The sequence below is a fragment of the Anarrhichthys ocellatus genome, unplaced genomic scaffold (genome assembly GCF_004355925.1).
Source record: "Anarrhichthys ocellatus isolate YVR2014 unplaced genomic scaffold, GSC_Weel_1.0 scaffold7, whole genome shotgun sequence".
NCBI classification, from domain to species: domain Eukaryota; kingdom Metazoa; phylum Chordata; class Actinopteri; order Perciformes; family Anarhichadidae; genus Anarrhichthys; species Anarrhichthys ocellatus.
The window spans coordinates 8,648,867-8,674,448 of record NW_022280037.1 but is presented as its reverse complement, the minus strand read 5'-3'; the positions used below and the strand labels follow the sequence as shown (position 1 = coordinate 8,674,448).

General features: G+C 41.6%; 4 protein-coding genes across 7 annotated transcripts; 3 read left to right on the top strand and 1 right to left on the bottom strand.

Annotated features, from left to right (window-relative positions):
• The first annotated feature begins 2,299 nt into the window (after positions 1–2,299).
• LOC116383894 (protein FAM163A-like) lies at positions 2,300–14,392 on the top strand. 4 transcript variants are annotated; one of them, XM_031848072.1, is made up of 6 exons: positions 2,301–2,805; positions 3,574–3,623; positions 9,103–9,196; positions 10,999–11,022; positions 11,157–11,271; positions 11,509–14,392. In XM_031848072.1, exons 5-6 carry the CDS (start codon positions 11,179–11,181, stop codon positions 11,884–11,886), a joined length of 471 nt encoding a protein of 156 aa, XP_031703932.1. In that variant the 5' UTR covers positions 2,301–2,805; positions 3,574–3,623; positions 9,103–9,196; positions 10,999–11,022; positions 11,157–11,178; the 3' UTR covers positions 11,887–14,392. The 4 variants fall into 4 exon arrangements, with proteins under 4 accessions (XP_031703934.1, XP_031703932.1, XP_031703933.1 ...); XM_031848074.1 differs by lacking the exon at positions 10,999–11,022 and having other exon boundaries at positions 2,300–2,805; XM_031848073.1 differs by having other exon boundaries at positions 9,103–11,022.
• A 33-nt stretch (positions 14,393–14,425) lies between these two features.
• Positions 14,426–19,343, top strand: LOC116383881 (rab GTPase-activating protein 1-like). The gene is made up of 8 exons (XM_031848056.1): positions 14,426–15,860; positions 16,428–16,505; positions 16,587–16,697; positions 17,379–17,483; positions 17,569–17,652; positions 17,764–17,835; positions 18,086–18,355; positions 18,822–19,343. Exons 1-8 carry the CDS (start codon positions 15,750–15,752, stop codon positions 19,053–19,055), a joined length of 1,065 nt encoding a protein of 354 aa, XP_031703916.1. The 5' UTR covers positions 14,426–15,749; the 3' UTR covers positions 19,056–19,343.
• On the top strand, positions 19,335–22,460 carry ebi3 (Epstein-Barr virus induced 3). Its single transcript, XM_031848063.1, has 6 exons — positions 19,335–19,781; positions 20,060–20,174; positions 20,310–20,409; positions 21,000–21,117; positions 21,258–21,421; positions 21,814–22,460. The coding sequence occupies exons 1-6, from the start codon at positions 19,679–19,681 to the stop codon at positions 21,964–21,966; spliced, it is 753 nt and encodes a 250-aa protein (XP_031703923.1). The 5' UTR covers positions 19,335–19,678; the 3' UTR covers positions 21,967–22,460.
• odf3l2a (outer dense fiber of sperm tails 3-like 2a) lies at positions 22,372–24,359 on the bottom strand. The gene is made up of 5 exons (XM_031847199.1): positions 24,287–24,359; positions 23,803–23,913; positions 23,493–23,615; positions 23,076–23,217; positions 22,372–22,733 (listed from the first exon to the last, which is right to left on the bottom strand). Exons 1-5 carry the CDS (start codon positions 24,357–24,359, stop codon positions 22,388–22,390), a joined length of 795 nt encoding a protein of 264 aa, XP_031703059.1. The 3' UTR covers positions 22,372–22,387.
• Between the last annotated feature and the right edge of the window lie 1,223 nt (positions 24,360–25,582).

Below are 25,582 nucleotides of genomic sequence, written 5' to 3'. Positions count from 1 at the left end.
TGTCTTCTACTGTCAGAAGCCATTCTTTCTCATTCGCACTCTGTCTCCATCTCTTACACGGAGTACATACACAGAGAGGAAGTGTATCACAAATGCATGCAGACAAGCTTGCCCATGAATCAGAGGAGATTAGATTTGTTCAGCACACACACACTCTCACTCTCTCTCGCTCCCCCCCTGTGTAAACTTTCCACTGCTACATTTTGTGTCATTCCTGTTGTCATTCTAATTTCATCTGAGGAACCCTGCCAAGGCAATAATGAACCCAAGTCATGAGGCAGGGGCCACGCTGAGTGGCTGTGAGCCGTTTTGTGTTTGTGTGTAACCGAGAGAAAATTATAGGAAAGGTAAATGGAGGAAAAGACGTTAAAGAAAGGGGCTGGCCAAGTCTCACGCATGTTTGTGTGCCATGTGTGTTTCTGTGTGCCGTGTATTGTGCTGGTTTTGAATGTACCAGTGCAGTAGGGTGTATCGTCTAAGCCGCTGTAATGTGTCAACTCCTTTATTCAATTTGAGCAGTAATCTTGGAACTCCCCACTGGCTTGCCTTCATCAGCCCCCTGCCACAAAGCTAGCTTAACTTAGCCACAGACGCACAGAGGCAGTGAAATGCGAAACAGATGAGCCCTTTTTTTGTTTTGCTGGATCAAGATTATACTTAAACAAATGTAGCCAGGCTAAATCTCCTCATTATATGGGTATTATGGTCAAGATGGATCTTGTTTGCAGGAGCAGTCTGCGATGGTTAGCTCCAGCTGCTTTAGGCAATTAGAAAGAGGAAGATCGTGTAACAAGATATCGAAAATAATCCTTTCGTTACATGTGTCTGAGGTAAAGAGGTGATTGTGTTTGCCCTTTTCTCTCGTACTGAACTTCAGCACCACGGACAGCAGCATGCACTCACCCAAACTGGTTTCCCTTGAGACGTAACTGTGAGGCACTCTTACCTGAGATGTTAGTTTCCTGTCTTAACAGCAGAAGACTGTCTTGAAACATCTTTTCAGTGTAATTTTAACATTTTTACTCTAATTTAAAGTGAAATGAATCGCTTTTCTACATAGTACCAATTTCTCATAAGGCACCCTTTAAAATGTATCATAAAATGATCAACAAATCATTTAGTTATGATTTATAGATCAGTTGACCATTTAAAGAAATGTACTTTTTTCGGTTGCCAGGTGGCCGCTGGTAAACATTAATGAATCTAACTCAAATGTAAGGAGTCTCTGTATGTCTTGTGATTTTCTCAACAACAGTTCATCCGATTGACTTCTCACTTGGCGAGTGTATGTCTGAGGACCCAAGGAACTTCAGTGTTGAGTGCCATCTCTTGAGATCTATGGAACATGTTTATTTATCAAGTGTGTTATGTGCACACTGTGTAGTGTATTGAGAGGGGATCCCCTATTAACTGACCGCCAAATGACAGATCCTCCTGCGTCCATGTTTGCAGCTCTTTTTCCACAAGGTCAGAGGTGAAATAGGTCAGAGGTGAAATGGGGCATTGGAGCAAGACTTCCTGATTACAAAAGACCTAAAAACACCGATAAACATATGCAAGAGATATTTTTATACAATCTGGCAACCCAAAAGTTTCTTTAAAACATGGCTGAAGACTGATCTGCAGAGTATCAGCAAACCATTAATAAACCTATAAGATCTTTAAGCCATTATAAAGAATATTATATTTCAATGCAGTGTAGTATGTGTACTTTCACTGCAAGTGAGATGAGGGCATTCCTGAAGAAAAGAGTCTGGTTCTCACTAGCTTTAACTTTGCTTTTTCCATTTGTAAGCAGAACTTTTAACTCATTTTGAAGTTGTAGCTTATGTAAGATCACTTACACATTGGGGATTCTTAAATTAATCTTTTAAAGAAAAAAAGCCAATTTTACTTTTACAGAGTTTTAAAAGTAGCTTACTTAAACTTCTCTATTTCCCACTGCTCCTCTTACTGTAGAATAGTTTTTACCATTTTCTGTCAAAATATCTCCAAAAAAAAAAAAAAAAAGATTTGCATGAAATTTGCTGGGCAGCTTGTGAGATTTGCCACCATGCTTTCAACCTTGCGAAACTCACGGAGACAGGTGGCTCTTGCAAGTAACACGTAAGGATTGCAGAATCGAGAAATACTTTTTTTATTTATAGAGAGGTCAAGGCTTTGGATGGAAATTTGGAAATTTCCTTCAACAAAGGCAGCGTGATCCTCCACCACCACTGTTCAAACCACACTGAGTGCGTTATTCCACCAGCTTTACGCTTTCATCTCAGGGTGGTGACGACCCCCTGTTCACACCTCCGCCACCCGCTCCCATCCTCCCGGTAAAGTGATATCACACGGTGTAAAGCTGACAATGTCGCTCCCCACCGCTGCTCTCCTCACCCCGCCCCACCGGGACCGGCGGCAGCGGGTGCCAAACCGCCCCCTCCGGGAACCGCGCTGAGGACGCAGCCATGCCGAGCGGTGACACTCGGCAACCGTACTGCCGCCTCGTCTCATCCGTCTCCAGCGCTTCACAAAGGTGGAGAATGCCATGATATTTCCCACAGGCCCTCACTGGCACCTGGCTGTGAGTGAACCGGGGGGAGATAGGGGATAACCGACCGCAGATAATGACGTGATGGTTCCGGTTGTAGACCGAGCGCAGGGGGGCTCCGAGCGTCTTTAATGACTGGTGCTGGAGAGGAAATCACCGGACTTTATTGTGTGCAGAAACGTATACGACACTGGACCGACCGCACTTGATAAAAAAGAAAAAGAAACGGTCTCTCAAACAGGTTGCTGCGATTTCCTTCAATCTGAAAGGTAAGGCTTTACAATCCTCCGCGCGCCACTTAACGGCTCTGCATATCAATTCATCCGCCTAATTGAGTAGAAAGGAGGCTAATCAGTGATGTAACAGCTGCTAAATTGACCTCCAGCCGCCCACTCAGTTAAAACATTAGCTGTATTTGTACCAGAAAAGTATTCATTCACGTTTGTATCGTGTTAAGCGGTCGTCTGTACTGTTGTTTGACATTACTTTCAATCGTGTGTATCCGGAATTGGTATAATTTGGGCAAGTGAGTAAATCGATTTAGGATGGGTTTATCTTCCATCTTTTTCCTGTTTATGACTACTCAATACACAGTAGACTGTTGGCATTACTATAGTAAAAGACAAATAGAAAGAAAAAACAATTGTACAACATTAATTTCTAGAGTTTGTGGGCATTACTGACCGTACAATCTGAACTTTGTCCTGCATGGTTATGTCCGCTTTTATTCTGACGTATTGTAATATGCATGTTCTATATGTTAGATGTCATACCACATGTGTGTTGCACCAAACTAATCAAACCAATATCTTACATAATAACCTATGAGGCGGTCCATAAACACAGGGGTGATGAACGCTATGAGAGCTATTTAATGAATGAATTTACAATGTGAATGAAGGCTGATCCATCTAACCCCTTAAACCAAAAAGGCTCATTTACTGTAGCTGCAGTGCTGACCACATCACTGCCGGGGCCCGAGGCGTCTCCTGGCATTACGGTTATAACTGATGTTAAGTCTTTTTTTGCTTTCCCAGGGGGCGTTGCAGCGTAGAGCATGCCGTCCCCCAGATGGTGACTTCTTTAGGTAAGGGGTGTGTTTGCTTATCCGCAAGATATCTCTCTACTCAAACTGTATGTGAGGTGTCTCTGATCTCTGCTCTGCACCTCAGGGATCTTACTCTGGGCGAACTGAAGTGTTCACGTGTGTTTCAGCTCTTATATCTGCAGCTCATTTAGATTTCAGTTTCTTCTTTTTTTGGCATTATCTGCACTGAACTTGGCCCCTGCACAGTTCACAAATCCAGTTTCTTACGTAGTCGACCGTAAATTATCCAAAATAGAGGAAGTAATTATGACACTACAAACACAAAAGGAGACGAGTGAGTGTGTGTTTCGTCAGTCATATAAAAAAAAAAAAAGGTGACTGAATTCGGTTTCCTCCCACCTTTTCTCTCCCACTCCTTGCCGTCTTTGTTCCCTCCTGCTCTAGCCGTGGGTGTCTCTGTCCTAGATGTGGATGTGTTCCTCCCCTCACACGCTGAGATGAGTGCTTTCAGGGGCAGACAAGGCAGAAAAGTCCAGATTTTACTACCTGGCTAAATTGCCCTGTGATGGAAAAATATTGTTAAAGGAATGATACTTGAATAATTGAAGCCCCAGGGCTTTAAAATTGCAGGGACTCGCTGAGATTTCCAGTGAGAGGCCACCTCAACGAAATATTCATATCATTATTTAAGAATGGAGATACATCAAGGAGCTGCTCAGGTACCGCTACCCTCTCGCTCCATCTCCCTCTCTCACTCTCTGTAAGGTCTCTGTTTCCCATCCATCTCCTGTTGTCAAATCATCTCCCAGCTTCTCTGCTTCTTTTTCTTCCCTTCATGAAATGGATTGAAACTCATCCACATAATGACTCTGTCTTTGGCTAATGTCTTCTGGGAGCTTACATTTGGTTTCAGCTTTCATAATGATGTTTTAAATACCGAAAACAAACTGCTACTCTCACATAGTTATTTATATTCTATTCATCCACAATGACACAGGATAATGAGACTTAAAGAAGTTGATTGATTTGGGCGCTAAGCCAGAGTCATTTCCAGGAGACGCTCTTGAGAATGTGTAGAATAAAAGAGAATATAATGGGAATATAAACAGGCTGCACTGATGAGCTAATTAGCCTACTTCATTAGCTGACATAACATTTGTTGTCTCATTATTTGAGGACTTTATTATTCAAAAATGCTAAATATTTGCTGGTTCCAGGTTCTCTAAATATGGAAATTTGTAGATTTTCTCTTTCATATCACTGTTAATGGCAAACTGTTTGGTTTATGTGTCAGACAAATTTATTTTGGTCTCCGAGCCAAGAAATATAGCCCATAACCTAACCACGCATAAAACCACAGTGTGTAGTCGTACACTTTTTGTACAGATCAAAAGAACGAGATATACCGTCTGAATTAGTGAGCTTTAAAGGTGGTAGTAGACCGATTATGTTACGTTTGGACAGATCCAGCTCCTTCCCCCTGTTTCCAGTCTTTATGCTAAGCTAAGCTAACCACGTGCTGGCTCCAGCTTTGTGTTGAACAGATAAATGCAAGAGTGGTATCAATATTCACATCTTAACTCTCAACAAGTAAGCAAATGAGCGTGTTTCCCAAAATGCCAAACTATTTCGTTAACTTTAAGTGGACTTTTCTGATTAAATTCCCCGTTCAAAGCTTATCTAATTTTCCTGGTTCACCCAGGCATCACATGGGAGAGAAAGCTCTTAATTTCAAAGCACAAAATCATCACCGCATCATCCCACGTGAAACTTCAGAGGGAAGCGTTTTTACCTCTCCAACTTTCGATTAGGGATATGTTCGGCGGTGGATGTCTATGTGCTGAATGTGAGTGTGTGTGTGTGTATGAGCTGGTTGTTCACCCACACACGCTTCTGAGTTTCTGTGCGTTCGCATTTAGCTGGGATCGTTTTATTTCCCACAGAGAAAACAAATTAAAATATGACACCTCTCTCAGCTGCCTCTCATCTCCTGCTTTTCACGATAGAACTGCTAAGAATAGTCGTGCAAGTTGAGTGTGAAACCTCTCCACCTCTTTCAACGTTTCCAATATTATGAAGGTCGAAACTAGATGATGCGATAGCTTGAATAAAGGTATAATCACCAATGTCACCAACTGTTTTGAGTATGTTTTATGCATGGAAGAGAGAGAGAGAAGAGGCGCAAGAAGAAAAGCACACTTCTCTATGCTTTGAGGGATGTAGTTGAAATCAGCATCACAATATTAAAATATGTTCTAATCCTGATCAAAAAATCACAAGAAACTGTCTCAAACTCAAATTCAGTGCAATGAACAGTGTTTCATAACTGTTATCACATAAAACAAAAGCTTAGTAGTAGGTAGTTTTCTTCCAAAGATATCCTCAATGTCCCTCAAGATGGTAAAACAGGAGTCTCCTGGTTGAGGTGACATTCAGTTTGCTTCTTTTATTGTAAACAGTACCAACCTTAAAGCTTCTCTATGCGTAATTCAAGGCATATTTGTGCATATGTTTTGCCTTCCCACAACTCTCAACATGGCGACGGCTGAGCCGGCGGCTAGCGGCTAACGATACTAACAGCACGAACAGTGCAAACTCCCTCTCTCTCTCACACACACACACACACACACACACACAGACTCACAACAAACATCTCAGCATTGCTTTTGGGATTCAGTTCAAATCCGTTCAAATCTCAGGGATACACTTTTCTTCAGCCTTTCTCTTGTACAGTGAGGAACTGGATCCTTTACTCACTGTCACTAAAGCTCATCCGACAGACGCACTGCTGGTCAACGGGGAGTCGTACACTTAATTACTTAAAGGAGGTTTTGTAGTTGTAGAAATCCGATGCCTGTTGGCTCCTCTTAGACCGTCTCTTCCCCGTTCATCCCTGTCACTTTTCCAAGTCAACAACTCGCAGGCTGATCCTCTACTCCTTTCAGGCCACAGGGTTGTTGTGTGTGTGTGTGTGTGTGTGTGTGTGTGTGTGTGTGTGTGTGTGTTTCCCAGTTGATAGCGACAGCTCCGAACCCACCGACACTCAGACATGAACTGCGTTGGTTAAGATACTCCGATGGCATTAGAGTTGAGTCTCAGAACCTCTGTCACTTGGCGTCTTTGTCTCCAGTCTGTTGGAACTAATCTGAGGCTTTACCTCGACGCTCCCTTTCTAGCATAATTTGGTTGCATGTCAAAATCACTTATTTTTTTATTCTAAAAATATCCCATTGCTTTGTCTGTGTTGATATACATCATCGTTTCTGCATTAATTTGCTATAGTAGCTTCAGCAGTCTTGTCAAGCCCTGAAAGCCAAGGGGCTTGACAGGATAAACCAGGAGGGGGGGGGGGGGGGCTGTTGAACCGTGTGGTGAAAGAGGAGGATATGGCTAAAAGAGTGAATGGGAGAGTAAGGAGAGACGAGAGGTGAAAGGACTGAAGAGACAGAAGGTAGTGAGCTAGAGAGGGACGAGATGGAGAAACGGGTAGCAAGAGAGACTTCACATCGCTTTTAACGACATTAGTGTGGCCCGTGGTGTATATAATTTAGTACTATGACGCAATGGAAGATACTGCACCGAGTGAGCTGTCTGGGAAGGAGGCTCACATGCTCATTTCAACACACGCACACACATACGCACACACATTTCGCCCTCTTAATTGTGTTAAATTTGTCTGAGATTCGTGTGCATTCAGTGTTAAATGTTATATTTAAGATCGTCTATCGTATTACAATGTTCAAGAGGTACACCCCACTCACCTTGTATTTTTATTTCCATTCAGACAAAAAACAAGAGACAGAGGAAAGAGGACACATCTGGCTGGATAGGACTGTAGGTTGGGAACATGTGGCTCCACAGTCAGGCAGCAGACCAAACCAATCAAACCCTAAACTAGCATTTATTTGAACCTTCTGGTTGAGATTTTCCAGTTCCATCAATACAACAAGTGGCAGAATGTTTAAAGCAAGGTTAAAATCAATACAAACCACTCCCTTGAGTGCCTCGTAGCGTTTAGAAAATGGCGTTGATACACCAGTAATGAGAAAGAAGCTTGTCATATTATTTTTTTTCAAATCAATTTAATTTGGATAATTAAATGTTGTTCTTCTGTTGAACATTTGCGGATGTTTTAGTTAATCAACTTGAACAGTAGATAAAGAAAGTCGGCTGGTGTTGTAATTACTGTAATGGCAGTGCTTTAAATGAATAATTCTGCCTGAACTCAACCATATAAATTGATCCAAATTAAGGACAAAATCATGCATTTTATATACTGGTACAAAAAGTAATTCCATCTTAGTGCATTCATATGGGGATTGTGTGTTTATGTGGTATTTTAACGTGGATGACAGTAAAACGTGTATCAAGGCATTCTCGCACCAGTTCTATCACACAGTTAACTTACTGCTTTCTGTCAGATAGACCTGTTTATAAGGTATATTTGAGGCTAGACTGAACATTTGCTGAGTGCAGTGGAGATAACTATGTGTGCAGACTCTTGATTTCTTTTCATTGACACCATTTTTGCTCGTGTGCAACTCTGCCCATTAGAGCTATTTGTTTTAGATTATATACTTGCAATGTAGAGCAAACATTGGATGGATTTAGAAATCCCAACATTTGACTTCCATTTGTACGTTTTCTTGACTTTACCCAGGCAGAGTGTCTAAAGTCGGATATCTTATATGTTCACACCAGTTCTCATCAAAACAAGAAGTCGCATGTATTGTGTAGTAAATACATCTTTACTGTGTTGTTTATTCGCTATATCAGTATTGAATCGTGATGGTAATTCATGCAACTTTGAGATGTGCTTTTGAATCGGTCACAGTCAACCACAAATACCAGGAGATGCACATGAGCATATTTAGTATGCTGAAACTGTACTGCATATAACGGCCATATGGCAAGAGTGCTCAGTAGGTGCTGCTGCATTCAGAATGCTAATCCACCTACATACTGAGGGTCTGTTTGCCGTCCAGTGGTCTGGTGGAGCGCAGTCACACTTTGCAATTGTTTAAGACTCCTGTCGTGAGTATAATAATGTATAACTGATGCATGCATTCATGGCTCTTTTTGTGAGCCCAGACTCCATGCCATATGAAACAGTGGTGTGAGATATACTCTAGTGCTGAAACAACTAGTTGATTAATCTGACGTTTTTCATAACTTGTCTGGTTCCAGCTTCTCAAATAAGAGGATTTGCTGCTTTTCTCCGTCTCCTATGAATGTAAATAAAAAACTTGGACTGTTGATTAAACTAAATACGCAGTTTGAACAGTTACAAGTTGTTATTTTTGGCATTTTATAGTCTAAACAATTATCGTGTTTATAAACTGAATTAAAAAGAAATGAAAGACATAACAAAATTAAATACAGTGCCTCTATTTTGTATCCCTGTAACGTCAAATAGAAGTAGATGAAAAGGAATTAATTGGGTTTATAAAAGTAATTCCAAGTTGCAGCCCTGTATTTCTTTAATTTTGTTCTTGACAGCCTCTTTCTCTTTCTGCAGGAGTTTCAGTGAGAGCAGGTTTTGAGACTCCACAGGCCCGTCATGGTTTCCAACCTTCTTACACTCCATCTTTGCATCTCGGCTGTCTTCTAATGTAAGTGTCCCTCTCCTCTGTTAGAGCTCAGGTGTCACTGATTTGTAAATGGGGGAAATGACCTCTCCACTAAGCACATAACCGAAAAACAACATATTTCTTGCCAAATGGATAAACAGGGGAGTCACAAATCTCAGAAATGTTTCAGTGTTTTAGGAAAAGGTCTGATTCATTGTCTTTCTGAGAGTCAGATGAGATCGATGCCTCTCGCAGAGTTGTAGCCGGCAGGCGATTATCTTAAATTAGTATAAAGACTGGAAGCAGAGGGAAATAGCTAGCCTCTAAACCTGATTCATGAACACAATGTATTGTAAAAAAAAAAAAAAAACACTGTCTCCTGCTGTAGCTCGAAATGTCCCGATGCTTTGTTTTTGTTCAGCAAGAAATGGCAGAACAAGAGCCCATTTGAACATTTCTGTACAAATGATACATTATAATAAGAGCTTTGGAAGTGTTTGTTGACATATTTTTGAGCGAAATGTTTACCCTTTCCTCCCGTCGTTATTCTAAGCTAGGCTAATTGGCCTCTATGCTCAAGCTGTGTAATTACGTATTTGTAGTGGTCCGTTTGTGCCCAGATCTAGAAAAAAAAGACTTTTTGTTTGCGTTCAGCCAATACCCGCAAGCAGACTTTGATTTAATGTGACGTGTGGTTGTCCCCTAATTGCAGCAGGTACAACAGCCAGGGTAGCAAGCCTGCACACGACTGTGAACACGGAGATGTCTAAGCCGGACAGAGCTAACAATTTGACCCTGAGGGGAGAACTGGAGGGTGGGCGTCACGGTTCTGTGGCGACGCAGTCTCGCCATCGTGGGTCGGCCTTACCGGTATCGCCCGTGTGGGAGCGCTGTGCAGTGTGGCGGTGATTAGCGAGCCAGTGGGAGACACACAGCTTCCATTCACATAATGGGTATTGAATGAAGTACTCCATTGGTATCGGTATCACTTTAACGACACCCAGCCCTAGGTGTCGGCAATTCTTCAGTTGGAAAACAATGACGCCATTTCAGAGGAAGAGGTCGCAACAAGATGACGTCATTTAAAGAGTGCCAGTTTATCCTCAAAAGCAAAAAACAAAATCTGATCTGTACGATGATGAGTTTTTAATCTGCCGCTATTTTTTTTTTTGTCTCTTTAGCGGAGAAAAATCTTCAGTGGACGGTGACGTCATACGCTTCATACGTCATTTATTCGCTAAATCTGTTTCCATTTCCCTTTGTCGCATTTCACTTTCAACAATACACCAACCTTTCCTCCTCAGCCAGGCCTAAAAATGCTATTGCAATATTTGAAGACTTTGAAGACTTTCTGTTTCCACTCTTCCTTTTTTGGGGGGTGGGGGGGTATTTGTAATGTGGACTGTTTTACTGACTCTGTTTTCTTCTAACACGGTCTATACGATATGATCTGCATGCGGCCTCCTTAGCGCACTCGCACAAAAGAGTGGTATTCATTTCATATTCCCCCAAAAATCACGGAACAAATGCTTAAGCTTCTACAGGTCATGATTGGATCATATTTGGATATACAATCTCATACCATCGTCATCAAAACACAAAATTAGGGATGAGTTTAGAGACTACAGAATCTCAGTCAAGGAGCACCAAAGCTGTTCTGTAAGTTCATGGTGATTTTTCTTTTTCTTCTTTCATTTCTCATCCATCTGTATCTGTAAAGCCTGAAACATCCTCAGCTGTCTGATAACGGCTGCATGATAACTTACAACATGTTTCATCAGTTGAGGTTACATCACAATGTTACATAAATATACTAATTCAGCCTACGTTGGTTATCTTTGCAGGCATTATAGAAACCTTTGTTGGACGTAAGTATGCTGAATATGTTGCAGAACATTTAAGTCACATCTCTGCCGGCACTACCGGAATCCAGATGTCTAATTAGCTCATTCTCTTCTCCTCTGTCTTCAAACTTTCCATCTCTCTCTGTCTCGCTCTGAAGGGTTTGATGGAGAGCTGGTCGAATGTCAGCGGGAACTATTGTTATATCCGGAGGAATTCTCGCCGGAGTGATACTGCTGTGCATTGTAGCAGTGCTCTGTTACTGTAGACTCCAGGTATCACCGTGTCCCCGTGTGTGTGTATAAATGTGCATGTGCTCAGTCATTTGAAAGGAGGATTTTTTCTTTTTTGAATAATGATAAGAGCAAAATTCAATGTAAAGTTTAATCTAGATGACCTATGAAAAAGTGAGCTCAGCGATCTGTGAATATCACGAGAAATGTGTTGTAGTTTAAAAACCGAGTAGAGATTTCTGGCACAACTTCCCCAATGTCCTTGTCTGCTCTCTGCAGTATTACTGCTGTAAGAAGAATGATTCTGAGGTGGACGTGGGCTCCGTGGTGGGAGCGGACCCTCTCTCACACTTTCCCTGCAACGCCTGCAACGCACTGGCCATGGACGGCGCGGCTATCACCCCCGTCTCTCTGGATCAGCTGGACTCGGGTTCCCACCACAACCACTGCCCCACCTGTTCGCCGTACTCGCTCCGCTCTGGACTCGCAGACGACCTGCACAACGGAGGGGAGCGGCTGGGCTTCCACACCTACTACGAGAACCCGTGCGTCTCTCTCCCGCTGTCTGCCAACCCACAGGGATCCTCCCCTCTGAGTTACTGCAGTCCCACGGACATGTTTCCTCCCCCACCCCGCCCCTACAGCACCCAGGTCTGACCTCGCATCACATGTGACTAAAATGTGTCTACATTGAGATGTGATTCACCTGGATTGATGCATCATTCAAGACAAGGTTGAAGGTGGTCAGGGACATGTGTGAGCATGTACAGTAGTATAGTGTGAACACAGAAGGGTCCCCAGGCACACTGAAAGACAGCCAAGTACTTTTACTTGTGTTGGTGCTAGGGATGCAAATTTTAAGCAATTCCCACAAGCCATGTTATTGACATATGATTTACAATTAGTCATTAAATGCTTATGGAATACGCAATGCATATTTTCCCCCAAAAAGCTAACTTAGAACAATTAATTTGCGCCATATGTTTTGAGTCATGAATTAAATGAAACAAAATAACTTCCTGAATAATTTCCAAGGAGTTTTTGGATGTAACTATATGTAATTTAATACTAGTCGTTGGAAACGGGGATATCCTTGAAAGAACAAACATAAATCCAAGTAAATATTACCTGACTATTAATGTATTAGTAGTAACTTTATTCTCCATACACAGTATGTTGAATTGTATGCTTGTCTATTCACATTTTTTACATGTTCAGCTGATCTGCGACTAAACAAATCTCACGCTAGAAATGAATGAGAAGGAATGAATTAGTCTAAAAAGTGTAATTGAACACAGTTTCCCCACAATTAGCACCAAATTACACAGATCTTTTTGGAAACATGGTGGGTATTTGGAAATTATTATTATTATGGACCCATAAACAAAAGCATCACCACATTTTCTGCTCCTGCTCTAACTGCCATTATTCACAAATGACACTAATTACAATATAAAGTTACAGGACATCAATTCGTTTTTGGTTGTTTTTAGACCCTTAAAAATAAAGTATAATACCTTCAACAAGTAAAAATATATAGAAAGATATGCTACCCTGTTCTTCTAACCACAAACTGACGTCTTTATCATAGATTGATATTAGTGGTTTTAGTATGACAAACTTCCCAAACACTGATGGATAATTTACCTTTTATAAAACACCTTAGATCAGAGTTTTAAGTCCAAATCCACGGGAATAGCCACAGAAATCCTCTTCTCCGCCTGTGTGGCCGGAGACATGTCTATTTTTTTTATGTTTAGCGCCAGCTATAGTTTTAGAACACATGGAAGGTGACGTAGAGAATTATTGTGATGGCTGGTATTAGCGTCTCTCTGTTGTCTGTGCCTGAAAAGGACCAACACCTTGTTAGTTTCTGTTATTCTCACCCGCATTGTTCCCTCCTTTCTCTGTGCTGCTGTTAACTGGAAGGGTCAATGCTAGCCTGAGAAACCTCCACCCTGCTTACTGTACATGAGGGCTAACAGTTTTTCTATTGGTGTTGTTGTTTGCTAAATATAGAAACTGCTAATGGCGCTTCATTGTTTTTCTCCAGAGGAAAGACACAAAGAGTGAAGGAGAAACTACAAGTTTTACGCATTTTTGTGCATCTTGCTATTATTTGAAGGAATCTAGTTTTAGTCTGCTAGACACAAAAGTATGCTAGAAGAATTTAGTTGGCTTGTGTGTTTACTTCTCGTCAATTGTAATGAAAATAGACCACTGAAAGGAGGTTGGTTCTCCAGTGTCTTCCAAGTCGACGTATTTAACTTTTTTCATGTTTACACATTGAGACGGATGAGAAAGAAATCCTCCTCAGATTTTAGGGGTGTTGTAGGGCAGAAAGGATCCACTCAGATCCTGTACCATACGTTGTTGATCTTGAAGCTTAAGTTTTGTATCCTATAAGCCATTATATCTGCTATACCGTACAGTAACAAGATGCAGTGTTATTCCACAGTATATGCCCGAATCTATATATTTTTAAGGAGTGTTGTAGTTTTTGTGAGGGCTGTCAGGATTTAAATGTATTTGTACCAAATGTTAGTTTTCCATACTCTTCAGTTATTCTTCCATCTGGATTTTCCTCTGTATTTCTGCCAGTTATAATACAACAGAGGAATACAATGAGAAGAGAATGGAAATGTACATTTTGATCTGGAAATTCACTTTTAAAATTATCCTTACATTTAGCTTAAATGTTAAAAATAGTAAAAAAAAAAGAATATTTAGCATAACGGATTAAAGATATTTATTCTGTATTCTTCGCACCACATTGTTTCCACTGAGCTGTGAGCTTTATTATCACATCTAACTTTTCTCACCTCACAACCCCTTGTTATTCACAAGTATGTGCTAAATTATATATGTAAAACGACTTTTTTTTGTTGATTTAGACTCAGCATTCTTGTTCACTGCCAATATACTCACTCAACAAATGTGGTGGTCATAGTTTGGGGAAAGGGATTTAGTTTTTTGTGACGACCCAGTTTGTTGCACCATTACTCAGAACTGAACTGTTATTTTAAGGTTCCTGTTAAAAATTGTATTTTTCAGATTTTTCTCTATGAAACTAGAAGTTTTGGTATATACCCTGATACAGTGCGAAAAATCCACCAAGTTTCACAAAATGTTCCTTTTATTTTGGAGAAGGAATAAATGTTTGTATCTGCCTGGACTTTTTTTGGTTTGTCTTACCTCACAATGACTCAACAAGTAGATGCACAGGATGTTGAAATTACAGTTTCTGGGTTAAGAGGGGGAGAGAAAGCACCTAAATATAGCAGGAAGTGTTGAAAAACCACAAAGGGACAACAATTAAAACTTGAGTAAAATACAAAGAAGGAAGTGAAAAGTAGCTACACGTCGAAGCTCGAAAAAAAACAAAAGTGAAACTGGGAGAGAAATCAGTCGTCGAGAAAAAGAGGATTTAAAAAAAATGAAGAGAGATTTCAGGGAGAAATTAAGAGAAACTGCCCCCGAAATGTGGAAATAGGATTTATAAGAAAAGTGTAGAAAATAAATAAGAAAAGTGTGTGTGTCGTTTAAGGGGGGGGAGGGGCTGAATCCTCTTTGTTATTCTGTGGTCGTGCTTTGGTATCCCATCACTTTACCTGCTGGACCTGTTTGCTCTCTGCCCAGCCCATGACAATAATAGGCCGTCGTGTTTGTGTCACGCCATCACCCCGGGGTGACATATCACAAATACCTCATCATTTACTTCGTCCTGATACACCCGCAGTGTTTAACCGGCAGTCTGACAGGTTCACACAGCATCTCTGCAAGCTAGTAGAGTGTGACCTAAAGGAATAAAGAACAAAATGGAAGTTAATTAAATTCAACGACATAAAAAAATATTGTGGGACCTGATTATCGGCAAAAAAAAAAATCGGAACCAAACAGATGACTTGATTTATTGGAAAGGTGTTGGATCATAAACAGATGTTGTTTTTGTGTAGGATTGTGTGTGAGAGAGAAGACGGGTAAGGTGAGCACTGTTGTGGGTGTGTCTAAAGCTGTTGTTCTCACACACACACACACACACACACACACAGAGGCCTGTTGAACCTGTTACTGCCCATACACCTGTAACACACACTCCTTCACCTGAAACTGTGTAGAAGTGGCTCTGACTGCTACATATTCAGTGTGTGTTTTAAGTGTAGCTACACTTTACATGTGGGACAATCTCTTCACCCTCATCTCTCTCTCTCTCTCCGTTATTCACCTTTGGACTGTAAGCTGGGTTTATTTGCATCAGGGCGACTTGGACTCTATCCTGATTATTTCCTGTTCATGCTCCTCCGCTGGGTTGACCTCTCGCTTGCATCATTGTGAGTAAAAATAAGACGGCTACATCGTTCTGAACTCGCTTTACCTCTCCGAATCAAGACATACAGCGTGACCAACACTCCTGATGGATTCTCTCGATTCTCTCTGGTTGGAATTGGAAGCTCCCTGCAAAATGCTGTGATTGTTTATGTGAGTGTTGGCAGCTCCTGGGGCTGCAAAATCAGGGCAGGATGATGGAAGAGGTGTCCACGATTATGGCATATGATGCCCACGTTATGGAACAGATGAGCGAAGACGAGATCTTGGCCTGCTTGGTGGATGAAACGGGACCTATATTCACAGTAAGACTCACGTACAGTTGCTGTTATCACAATTAATCTCAACAGTTTAACCACAATGACAGACTAACCAAAGATGAACTCCATCACTTGGTGAGGTTACTGTTTTCTATAAAGCATCTGATTTGTGTGAATATGCCTAAAAGCTCGCAGATGCAAAACATCTTTGCTTATTACTGTGTGAGGTATTTCTAAAGTCACCATGAGAGTTAGTCTGATCCACAATAACGCAATGCATTACTCTGCATGACAGATATGTGATTTGAGATAGAAGAAATTGGGTTCTGATTGTTCATGTCAGATGTTTGAGATGGAAATTGTCAGTGCAGGCTTAAAGTAAATCCTCCCCTATACTATCATTCCTTTATGATTGTTAAATGATCCGTCCCCCACGCGCTCAGCTTCATCTTATCTTGTACTAATGCCTATCTTCATCTCTCTCGGCCTGTTCTTGATTTGTCGCGCTCGTACAGCATCCGGCACCAGATCTGTTTGGATCAGATTGCTTTCTTCAGCCCAGTCAAATATGTCATCGCTGTATTTCATTAGCCTTGACTCTCTCCCCGTCAGATCCCAGCGACTGAGGCTAAACTGGGGGAAAGCCGGCTTCAATTAATGGATGATGATGAGCCTTTGGACAAATACCTGGTCAGAAATCTTTTACTCCTTCCAGAAACACAGACATTTAAGTCACACGCAAGTCCATTTTCTGATTGAGTTTTTTTGCAGAGGGAGAACCATCGGCTGCAGGAGGCCACCCTCCGTCTGGAGCAAGAGAATGACAACCTTGCTCACAGATTGATCGCAAGCAAGGTTTCCTTGAGGACCGCTCTGGACGAGGTATGATTAGCTACTGCCCTTCACCAAAAGGGTAAAAGGGTTTTATTTTAGAAAAAGCATAATCACCTGCGAAAGGTCATTACTCAGCCTGTCAGGAGACGGCCAAACTGTAACCCTAATGAAACCTTTACGGCATTAAAATAGCAACTCAGTCTTCAGTCGTCTAGTCTCCAATAAACAGACCAGCAGCACAAAGCATGATTTCATGTTATCTAAAGAAATTTAAAGCAGACGATATGTTCTTAGAGTGTAATTTGTTTTTATGAAATGGCTCAACAAAACCCTGAAATATTCTGGTACAAAGATGATCAAACATTTTAGTGGTCGTTTCATTTTCCTGTGTTAAAATTCTCTAACTTTGTCACAAAAAATAATCTGGAGAAAAAAATAATCACAAAAAATAATCTGGAGAAAAAAATAATCATATTCATATTCTCCAGAAGTATACAGTACAGGACATTTTACATTTTGTTGTGTGTATGCGAGTCTGATTTATATATATTTTTGAATGGTTTTCTTTAATAACAGACTGTTGGTAATGTTTAAAAACGTATACGCAGCATTCTGGATCCAGCCTACATTATTTCTGACTCAAAAAATGAAAAATGAGTTTATAAAACACAATGCTTTTAATTTGAACTGAGCGTATTTGCTTCTGACCAGAAGAATGTGTGTTTGCAGGCGGAGGACAGAGTGGAAGAACTCACCAAAGACCTTTTTCGAACCAGACATCAACTGCAGGCTACAGAAGAGGAGAAAAGAGGCGAAGAGGAGGAATCTGCCGTGGTAACGTTTCTAACACCTCACAGTAGTAATGGGTTTAATGTGATGGTTAACATGCGAAAGTAAAGGACTTCTTCTCTTCTTACAGTCGAAGGAAGTGTTTCGGAGAGAGCTGGAGAAGGCTGAGCACGAAGTCAGAAGGTCGTCGGGTGTCATTGCGGACTACAAACGGGTAGAAAGACTCAATGATTGGAGTTAGGAAAGACCATATTCCTCATAAGAGGATATATTAATAAAGAATGCAGTGCTGCCTAATGATGTTGATGCTCTTTCTTCTGCTCAGATCTGCTCTCAGCTGACAAAGCAGCTGGAGAGGCAGCAGGCCGCCCACAGAGAAGAGTTAGATACACTCGAGGTGAGAATAGTACTCTTCCTGGGGAGCTCTCCTGTCATCCTTCCTACTTTTATCCCCTTTTTTACTCGGTCATGACTCCACTTGAACGCCATGTTGTAGGAGATCCTTTAACAACCCATTCTTTATTTTCTCTTTAGGGTTCATTTTATTGTTTAGTGGTTTTTAAAAGCTGCGGGTGTCATATTTGGGGCACATAAGTCTTGACTCTGTCTCACATTTCGCCTATTATTCTCATTCTCCACCCTTGAAGAGTGCAGTGAAGGCTTGCTCGCGCTGCCGACACATCGTGGAATCAGATGAACCATCTGCCACAGTTCGGAAGTCTCCAACAGCAGCAGCAGCGATAGAAGTCCACGGGATGACTGAACCGTGCCGGGAAGAGGACGACGAAGGTCCCAAAAAGGCAAGGCAGAGGGGAGACGACCGGGAGAAGGAGTCCCTCAGGGCCCAGATCAGGGAGCTCGAACAGGAGTTGGCTACGACCAAACTCCAGATGGTGGAGTCCAAGTGCAAGATCCAGGTCAGAGCAGACCATCAAACCATCACACAGCACGTATAAATATACACATTTTGTGAATCTAAGCATGCAATATACTCTGTCACATCATCCCAGCTAATAATGTGTTGTCACTTTCATATGTACACTAATGTTATTGGAACTTCAGACACACACACACAGAGAACCAAAGCTTTGTACTTTTGGGTACTTTCCTGAGAATACGTTTATCCCCAGACCCCGAGAAAGAAAAACCTAATTATTTAAAGTACCCTCCAAACTTTAATTCAATAAGGAGATATCAACTTCAACTGTTTAAGTTTTCATTGAGGTTAGTAACTGAGAAAGACTTTGGCTGTTCGACCCCATCGATGTGACGCATCCTCTTTACACGTAGGCCCATATGAAGACAGTAAACAGGACAGGATAAAGTAACGTTCACATTGTCCAGCTTCATTTCTCACATACGCCTTTGTTTATCTTCGTACAGGAGCTGGAGCACCAGAAAGGAATGCTGGCCAACGATCTTCAGGAAGCAAAGAACAACTGGATCAGCAAGGCCTTCCCCTCCCTGCGGACCTCCAGCGAAGGGGGACTTCACAGTATTAGCATACCCAGAGATGGAGCTCCCACTGTGGGCTGGAAGCTCCACAGAAGCTCCTTCTCTGGATGGAGCATGAAGATGCCGTCCTTGCCTCACAGAGAAAATCGAGAAAACGTCTGATGGCTCGAACCGTGAATGTGCATATCACTTACAAGTGGACCACAGCAACAGGATAAAACCTCAGAGTATTCATTCACAATGTTATGTATGTAGTCAATACTGTAGCTGCTATTTCTTCTTGTGCCAAAGGGCAGTCACAAAACCAGCAGAGGAGAGTACCTGAGAGCACATACAGGTGCTGTGAGACAGTCTTGTCTGTTGGCCACTTTACAATGATGAAGTCATTTTTATATTCGTAAGCCAAATCCATGTGCCTTGTGATTTGTTTTTTGTACATAAATCTCATTCTTGTCCTGAACTTCTCGTGTCTTTATTCGTAACAATTTGAATACAACACAATACGACACAAGTTTTGTGTATGACATAAGGAGAGCTGACTCATTAAAGGAAATGGTTCTTTCTGTAGGTTTCCTGTGATACACCACATCTTCCTCTTTCACTTTGACCGAGCCGGCTTTTAAAGTGCTGATCAGCTGCTGCTCAAACACACAGACGAGATTCGTCGGCAGGCTGTAACGCAGTTCGTTATCTCGGAACTTTGACAAGTGAGGGTTCAGCACAGCAACTATAAAGCTGTTTAGACCGCTGCGCTCGGGTCATAATTTCTCCCGCCTGAAGCTGTGATGGCTGCGATGGTTGACGGTGTGTGCGTCACTGTGACTCTCCTCTTGTGTGTTCTTGGAGGCCAAGCACTGGACCTGCTGAGGGTGACTGCAACATCAGGGGGTGAGTACCAATCTGAATGAAAATATGCTCACAGTTTATATAGTTTTGTGCTGGTGTGCTTTCAATATGTATGACATTTAATCAAAAATACCAAAACGGAAAACACAATCATTCTATGTCATAAAAGCTTTCTTTTTATGATGCGGTTGTTTTCAAGGCTTCTCGTGTCCTGTCGTGTTTACATTTCTGTCTACACAATAAATATTACAAACATTTTCTTTCTTTTATGCTCTGCTCAGGTTCCTCATTATGTGACTCAGTGTGATTTCTTCCCTCAGATCCTCCCTCCACTCCCATAGTCCATTGTTGGTGTGCGAGCTACCCGAATGTGACTTTTTGTTCCTGGCCTGAAGCCTCTCGATCCCCACCAACACACTACGTTGCCAGTTACAGGTAAATCCGACATAGAAAAACAACTGTCCTCCTCCTCCTTGTTGCTGCCGACCCAAACCATTGACACCTTTTAGTAAAACCGACTGCAGTCGTTAATGAGGAGCTCATTTAAATCTGTGTTAATGTGTTTGTCAGTGAGCGACACAGACAGCTGGTCACCAAGCCGTGCCAACTCATCCAGCCCGGCTCTGCATCCTCTGACCTGATTTCAGCATCGTCACCCTCATCTGAGCGGGTACCAACTTAATTTACTGTTGCAGCAGAAATACTATCTTTAGCAAAAGAGGGGGTTTCCGAAACTGGAAACTGATTTTAGACTAAATGAAACCAAGGGACTATCGTGAATATTTTTTTATGGTGTTGATGATACTCTTAGCTCCATTTCCAAACTGCTCACTGTGGATTGGCTGAGTTTTGGGAAACCCATATTCACGGTTCTTGTTATACAGTAGCTGTAACGGACGACAGGCCAGTTTAAAGTATGTCTTGTGAGTATGAGGTAGACAGTAGTCAGTAAGATAAGATAAATAGTTAGCGTTGTGCCTTGCATTTATTGTCGATGGGAATCTCCTCACACCCATCCTCTCATGCACAGATCTATAATTTATTGTATGTTTTTACAATTACATTTTACATTTTCAACTTAATAAAACATTAAGCTGTCAGTTTGCAAACATTAGCAAAATACTTGAAATTGAGACATGAAATATACTAAACATATAAATAAATAATGAATCTAAAATATACATATATATATACAAAGCTATAAATAATATATTACCTAGCATCACATATAATCTTGTAATCTTTTTTTTATTTATTTAGCTCTGGCACTGCCACCTGCCCAACCTGAAGCTTCTCACTGACTACATCATCAATGTCACAGCATTTTCTTCTGGTGGAAGCAGATCCTATTTATCAAGTTTCATGTTGGAGGATATAGGTGAGAGCTAAAATGATCTAAAAGAGAATAAGTGGTGGAATGCATGCGTGATTGAGTTCGCTTATGATAATGTATCGCAAATTGTAAAGACACTTTTGTTTTGATTTTAAATTCCCATCGTTGTCTCCTTCTCTCTGCAGTGAAACCAAATCCCCCCGTAGATGTCCGGGTTTCCGCTCATGACACCAGAAAGTTGTTGGTGGAATGGTCTCATCCCCCGACTTGGACTAACCTGGATGTCTTCCCCCTAAAATACCAGATACTGTACCGGTGGGAAAACAGGGGCACCCCGAAGTCTGTCAATGTAAGAACAACCTTCATGAGCAGTAACAGCAGCAAGGGATTTAAATACACACAGATACCACATCATGTGGAAGTTCACAATTACCAAACTTTTTAGGGAATTTCTCAGAAAGTCTCTTCTTCTGTGGAAATCCTTCTCATTTCAACCGAATTTTGTATATATTTTTTGAATCTATTTAATTTAAAGCATTAAAATGTTATTTAAACATAAACATCCACACAATAATACATCTTATAGTCTTTAGAATTGTACAATTTTCATTAATAATAACATAAGAATGAGAAATGTTGATTGGAGTGCTTCTAATTTAAATCATACACTAATGCTCAAGTGTTAAAGGATTAGTTCTATGGATGATTTTAAAAGGATGCATCATACATTTTCTCCTCCAGCTGGGTCCATTTGAGAGCACCAGGGTTGAACTGAAGGGGCTGACCGCAGGGAGGACCTACCTGTTCCAGGTGTGTGCTAAAGATCTGCTGGGTCTGGGCGAGTGCAGTAGCTGGAGCTCACCTGTGATATACATCATACCAAGAAAATCGTAGAGGCTCCCTCTCACTTCCTGATTTATTTAACCCGCTCCTTTCAAGCCATGCACTGACGTAAACTGCAGAACCGCAAACAGGTTGCATCTTTAACTGCAAAGCAATGCAAGCAACAGTTATTGGTATTTTGTTTTATTTATAAAGGAGAAAATGGATATTATCTGTACAGTGTACAATCAGCATTCCCATTGAATATTGTTTTGTATTGTTTTGTGATACTGTTGGTTTGAGTTGCTTGTCTTTGGAGCAAATGATAATATAGAAACCATACTGTAAGACATTGTGATAGATGGTCAAGGTGTCTGACCAGCAGTTCATGACCCCTCTTTAAAGACACATTTTACCATATTTTTCTCATTGTGTGGCATTTCTGTGAACAATGTAATAAAAACAAGGCTTTCGTAAAGAATCTGCACACCTGTCAGTCAACGACATGCACCACCAGTGGTGTGACAAACTCTGAGTGTCTGACACCCAGACTGAAGGACGGTGGTTTGGGGAGATGCACGTGAAACTTCTCCGGGCTGTACGTGCCGGGGCCGGGAGTGGCAGAGGAATAATTCTGCCTCTTAGTCCGTCTCTGAATGGAGAAGGAGGGCTGGCGCTGGTGGTAAACGTCCGGGTTGGTAGTGCCGTATTTTGCTGGTCCAGGACTCATGGAGAGGTCTTCAGAGGGAGCTCCGACCTTCCTCCGTGCTGAGAAGCTGTAGCGGGCACTGGAGGGTTTATTTGGCGCCTGGCAGCCCAGTAGATTAGGAAGACTGTAGCTGGAGTGAAGAAAATGACACATTAAGGTTTTCATTTCAGAAACAGTATCTCTGATTTAAATGATAAGGCTGGAAATAATCTGTGTCTCAAAACCTTCCAAAGTCCCCAGCTCAGCCCAACTGAAGAAGTAAATCTTTAAAGACATGTCACAAATATATATATATTGTAGTTTTTAGCAGATAAACGGGTAAATACACATTTGGTTTGCATTATATGTGGGATTGACTCAAAATAAACTGCAATGCCCATGTTCTTCATAACAAGGCCATCTCATAGAGCACAGAGAGGAAAGAAAAAGTCACCAGCCTTATCCATGAATGTCTCTGTCCTGCTGTCTTCACCTGTTGGGTGCTGGCACAGAATCCACAGAGCGGTATCTGGTGCGAGAGCCGATGGTGTAGGATGGTGGTCTGTGGTGAGCATTGACAGGTGGAGCCTTCTCCGGGCTGTAGGCCCCCGGCCCTGGAGTCTGGAACACCTGGCCTGTGATAGAAAATGGTTTGGAAAGATCTCTTTATAGAAAAATCCCTTCTACACCTAATTACCTGGATAGCAGTGTGTTTCAAGATGTTTCATTCACCAATTAAATTAATTTTCGTGGACCACTGATGGGATCATTTACCCAACATCTAAGTATGTGTATATATATATGTATGTGTGTGTGTATATATACACTATATTGAGCAGTTCTGATGCTTGCCAATATACCTGATGAGTTGATTGTAAATAGTAAACAGAAGTTCATTTGTTTTCATCACCTCTGTTATTCCCTGTGCACCCTCTGCCCAAAATGGAGTAAGAGGGGGTTTCCATCCGGCCAAACCGGGTGACCTTGGCGTCAATGTAGTACCTTGGTCCTGGGCTGGAGTCCACAGATACCACTACAAAAAAACAGGATGCACAAGCACTCATCCAAAGACACTTTTAGACCTCGTACAATTAAACAAACCAATTCCAGATAGGTATTTGGCGTACAAAAAAGAGACCATAAAAACTGGGGCACTGCAGACCAGTACAACAGAAAAAACGTGACATGTTTACAGATTACATACGTATATAACAACTCACTGGCACTGCTCATGCGGCTGTGAAAGGAGTATGCAGGGCTGCTGGGCTTTGTGATGTCATGGTTGATGTATCCAACTGTAGGGGGCAGAGCGTAGCGTCCAGGGCCCGGGCCTGACAATGAGAAGAGGAGGAGGAGGAGGAGGACGGTAATGAAAATGATGCAACGGATTCAGCTCCGCGCAGCAGTGTAGCTCTCCCACTGCTCTTTGGCTCGGGCTGTGTTGTCTCTGATGATTTCCATATGGAGCTCTTTCCCTCATTTTCTATGGTTATGCATTTTAACGTTCTTCCTCTGCATGTTGGAGTCTAACTATAGTAGACACCTCAAACAAGTATGGAGCAACGGCTGTATAGTGCTGTGAGAGATTTCATAGCAGAAGCAAACTCGGCTAAGTTCATGTCGGTGCACACACACACACAGGCACACACACACACACACACACATACGCACACACAGATAGGCATACAGATTTCTTAAACTGACCTCTTTCTCTTGCAGAGATTATCGGCCGTTTCAACTCCTGCATACTCTGCCGGCCTCTTTCTTCCTTCTTCATCTTTGTCCCCTTCTCTTTACCTTTGGGTCCTCTGTCACTTCAGACACATCCTTGTTTTGTGTGTGTGTGTGTGTGTGTGTGTGTGTGTGTGTGTGTGTGTGACTCTCCACAGGTGATCCACGGCCTCCTGGGCTGAATTATACATGGCCGTGAGGTGAGAGAAACCCTATCTTGATCGAGGCCCTGGTTACGTCCAACACTTATCTCCACCTCCTTTTCCTCAAAGTCCCCTCAGTATAAAGTTTTTCACAACATGGTCAAAAAGTTGACTCTGTCAAGGCTAAAAAGAGGAAAACCAGTGATTGTCGAAGACACATCTTCTCTGCAGCTAATTGTACATTGAAGTTTAGGTGCTTTATTTACATAGAGTCTTACAACAGTAATGTCACTAACATGTAAGTTCATTTGTCATCCTATTCCGAGGCGTTAGGTTACTACAGCTGATATGTGTGGTGAACCTCTCAACTACACAATGTATGTTGTAACTAATAGCGTCTCAGAGCACATGCTATTAAAAATGAAAGGACTTACACGGATCTTCTGTTGCAGGTGGATATTTGACAAGATCAACGTTGCTGTAATAAAGAACCACGGACTAGTGAGTAGGCAGATTCGGACTGCTTTTTGTTACTTAGTGAATATATATTTAGATTGGTGCAAAATCTCTAAATGATTCGTTGTCTGCCAAACTGGCCGGTAAATTTAGTAAGGCGATGTGACAGCTTGCCAGATGGCTTCTTCCAGGAAGGAAAACAAACAAAAAAAACAAGCTTTTAAATATTGACAACTCTCCAGGGATTTTTGTGCATTTTCTCTTCTATTGGCTGGTGAATCACTCACAGTTAAAAGCCTAAATGTATCATCCCTCAGTAGTGGGAAGTAACCACTGTACGCACATTGTAAGTACTTTTGTTAAGTACAATTTTGAGGTTCCTAACATGTACTTGAGTATTTATCTTTTATACTTTACACTTCAAATCCACTACATTCAGGGGCAAAATTCAGAGGCAAAGATATTTCCTCAGATGTTTTGATTTTAAAAATTGTTCTATTCATGTGAGGGAATGTACAAGGGGGGAGGTAAATGCTATATTTGATTTTATAAAATAAAGGCAAGACCCTCCTCAGCATTAGTAAAGATAATAATAATAAATATAACATAGCTGTTTAAAATACCTTCTATTTAACCCATAAAAAGCTGCATCCATGCCCTTAAAAAGAGA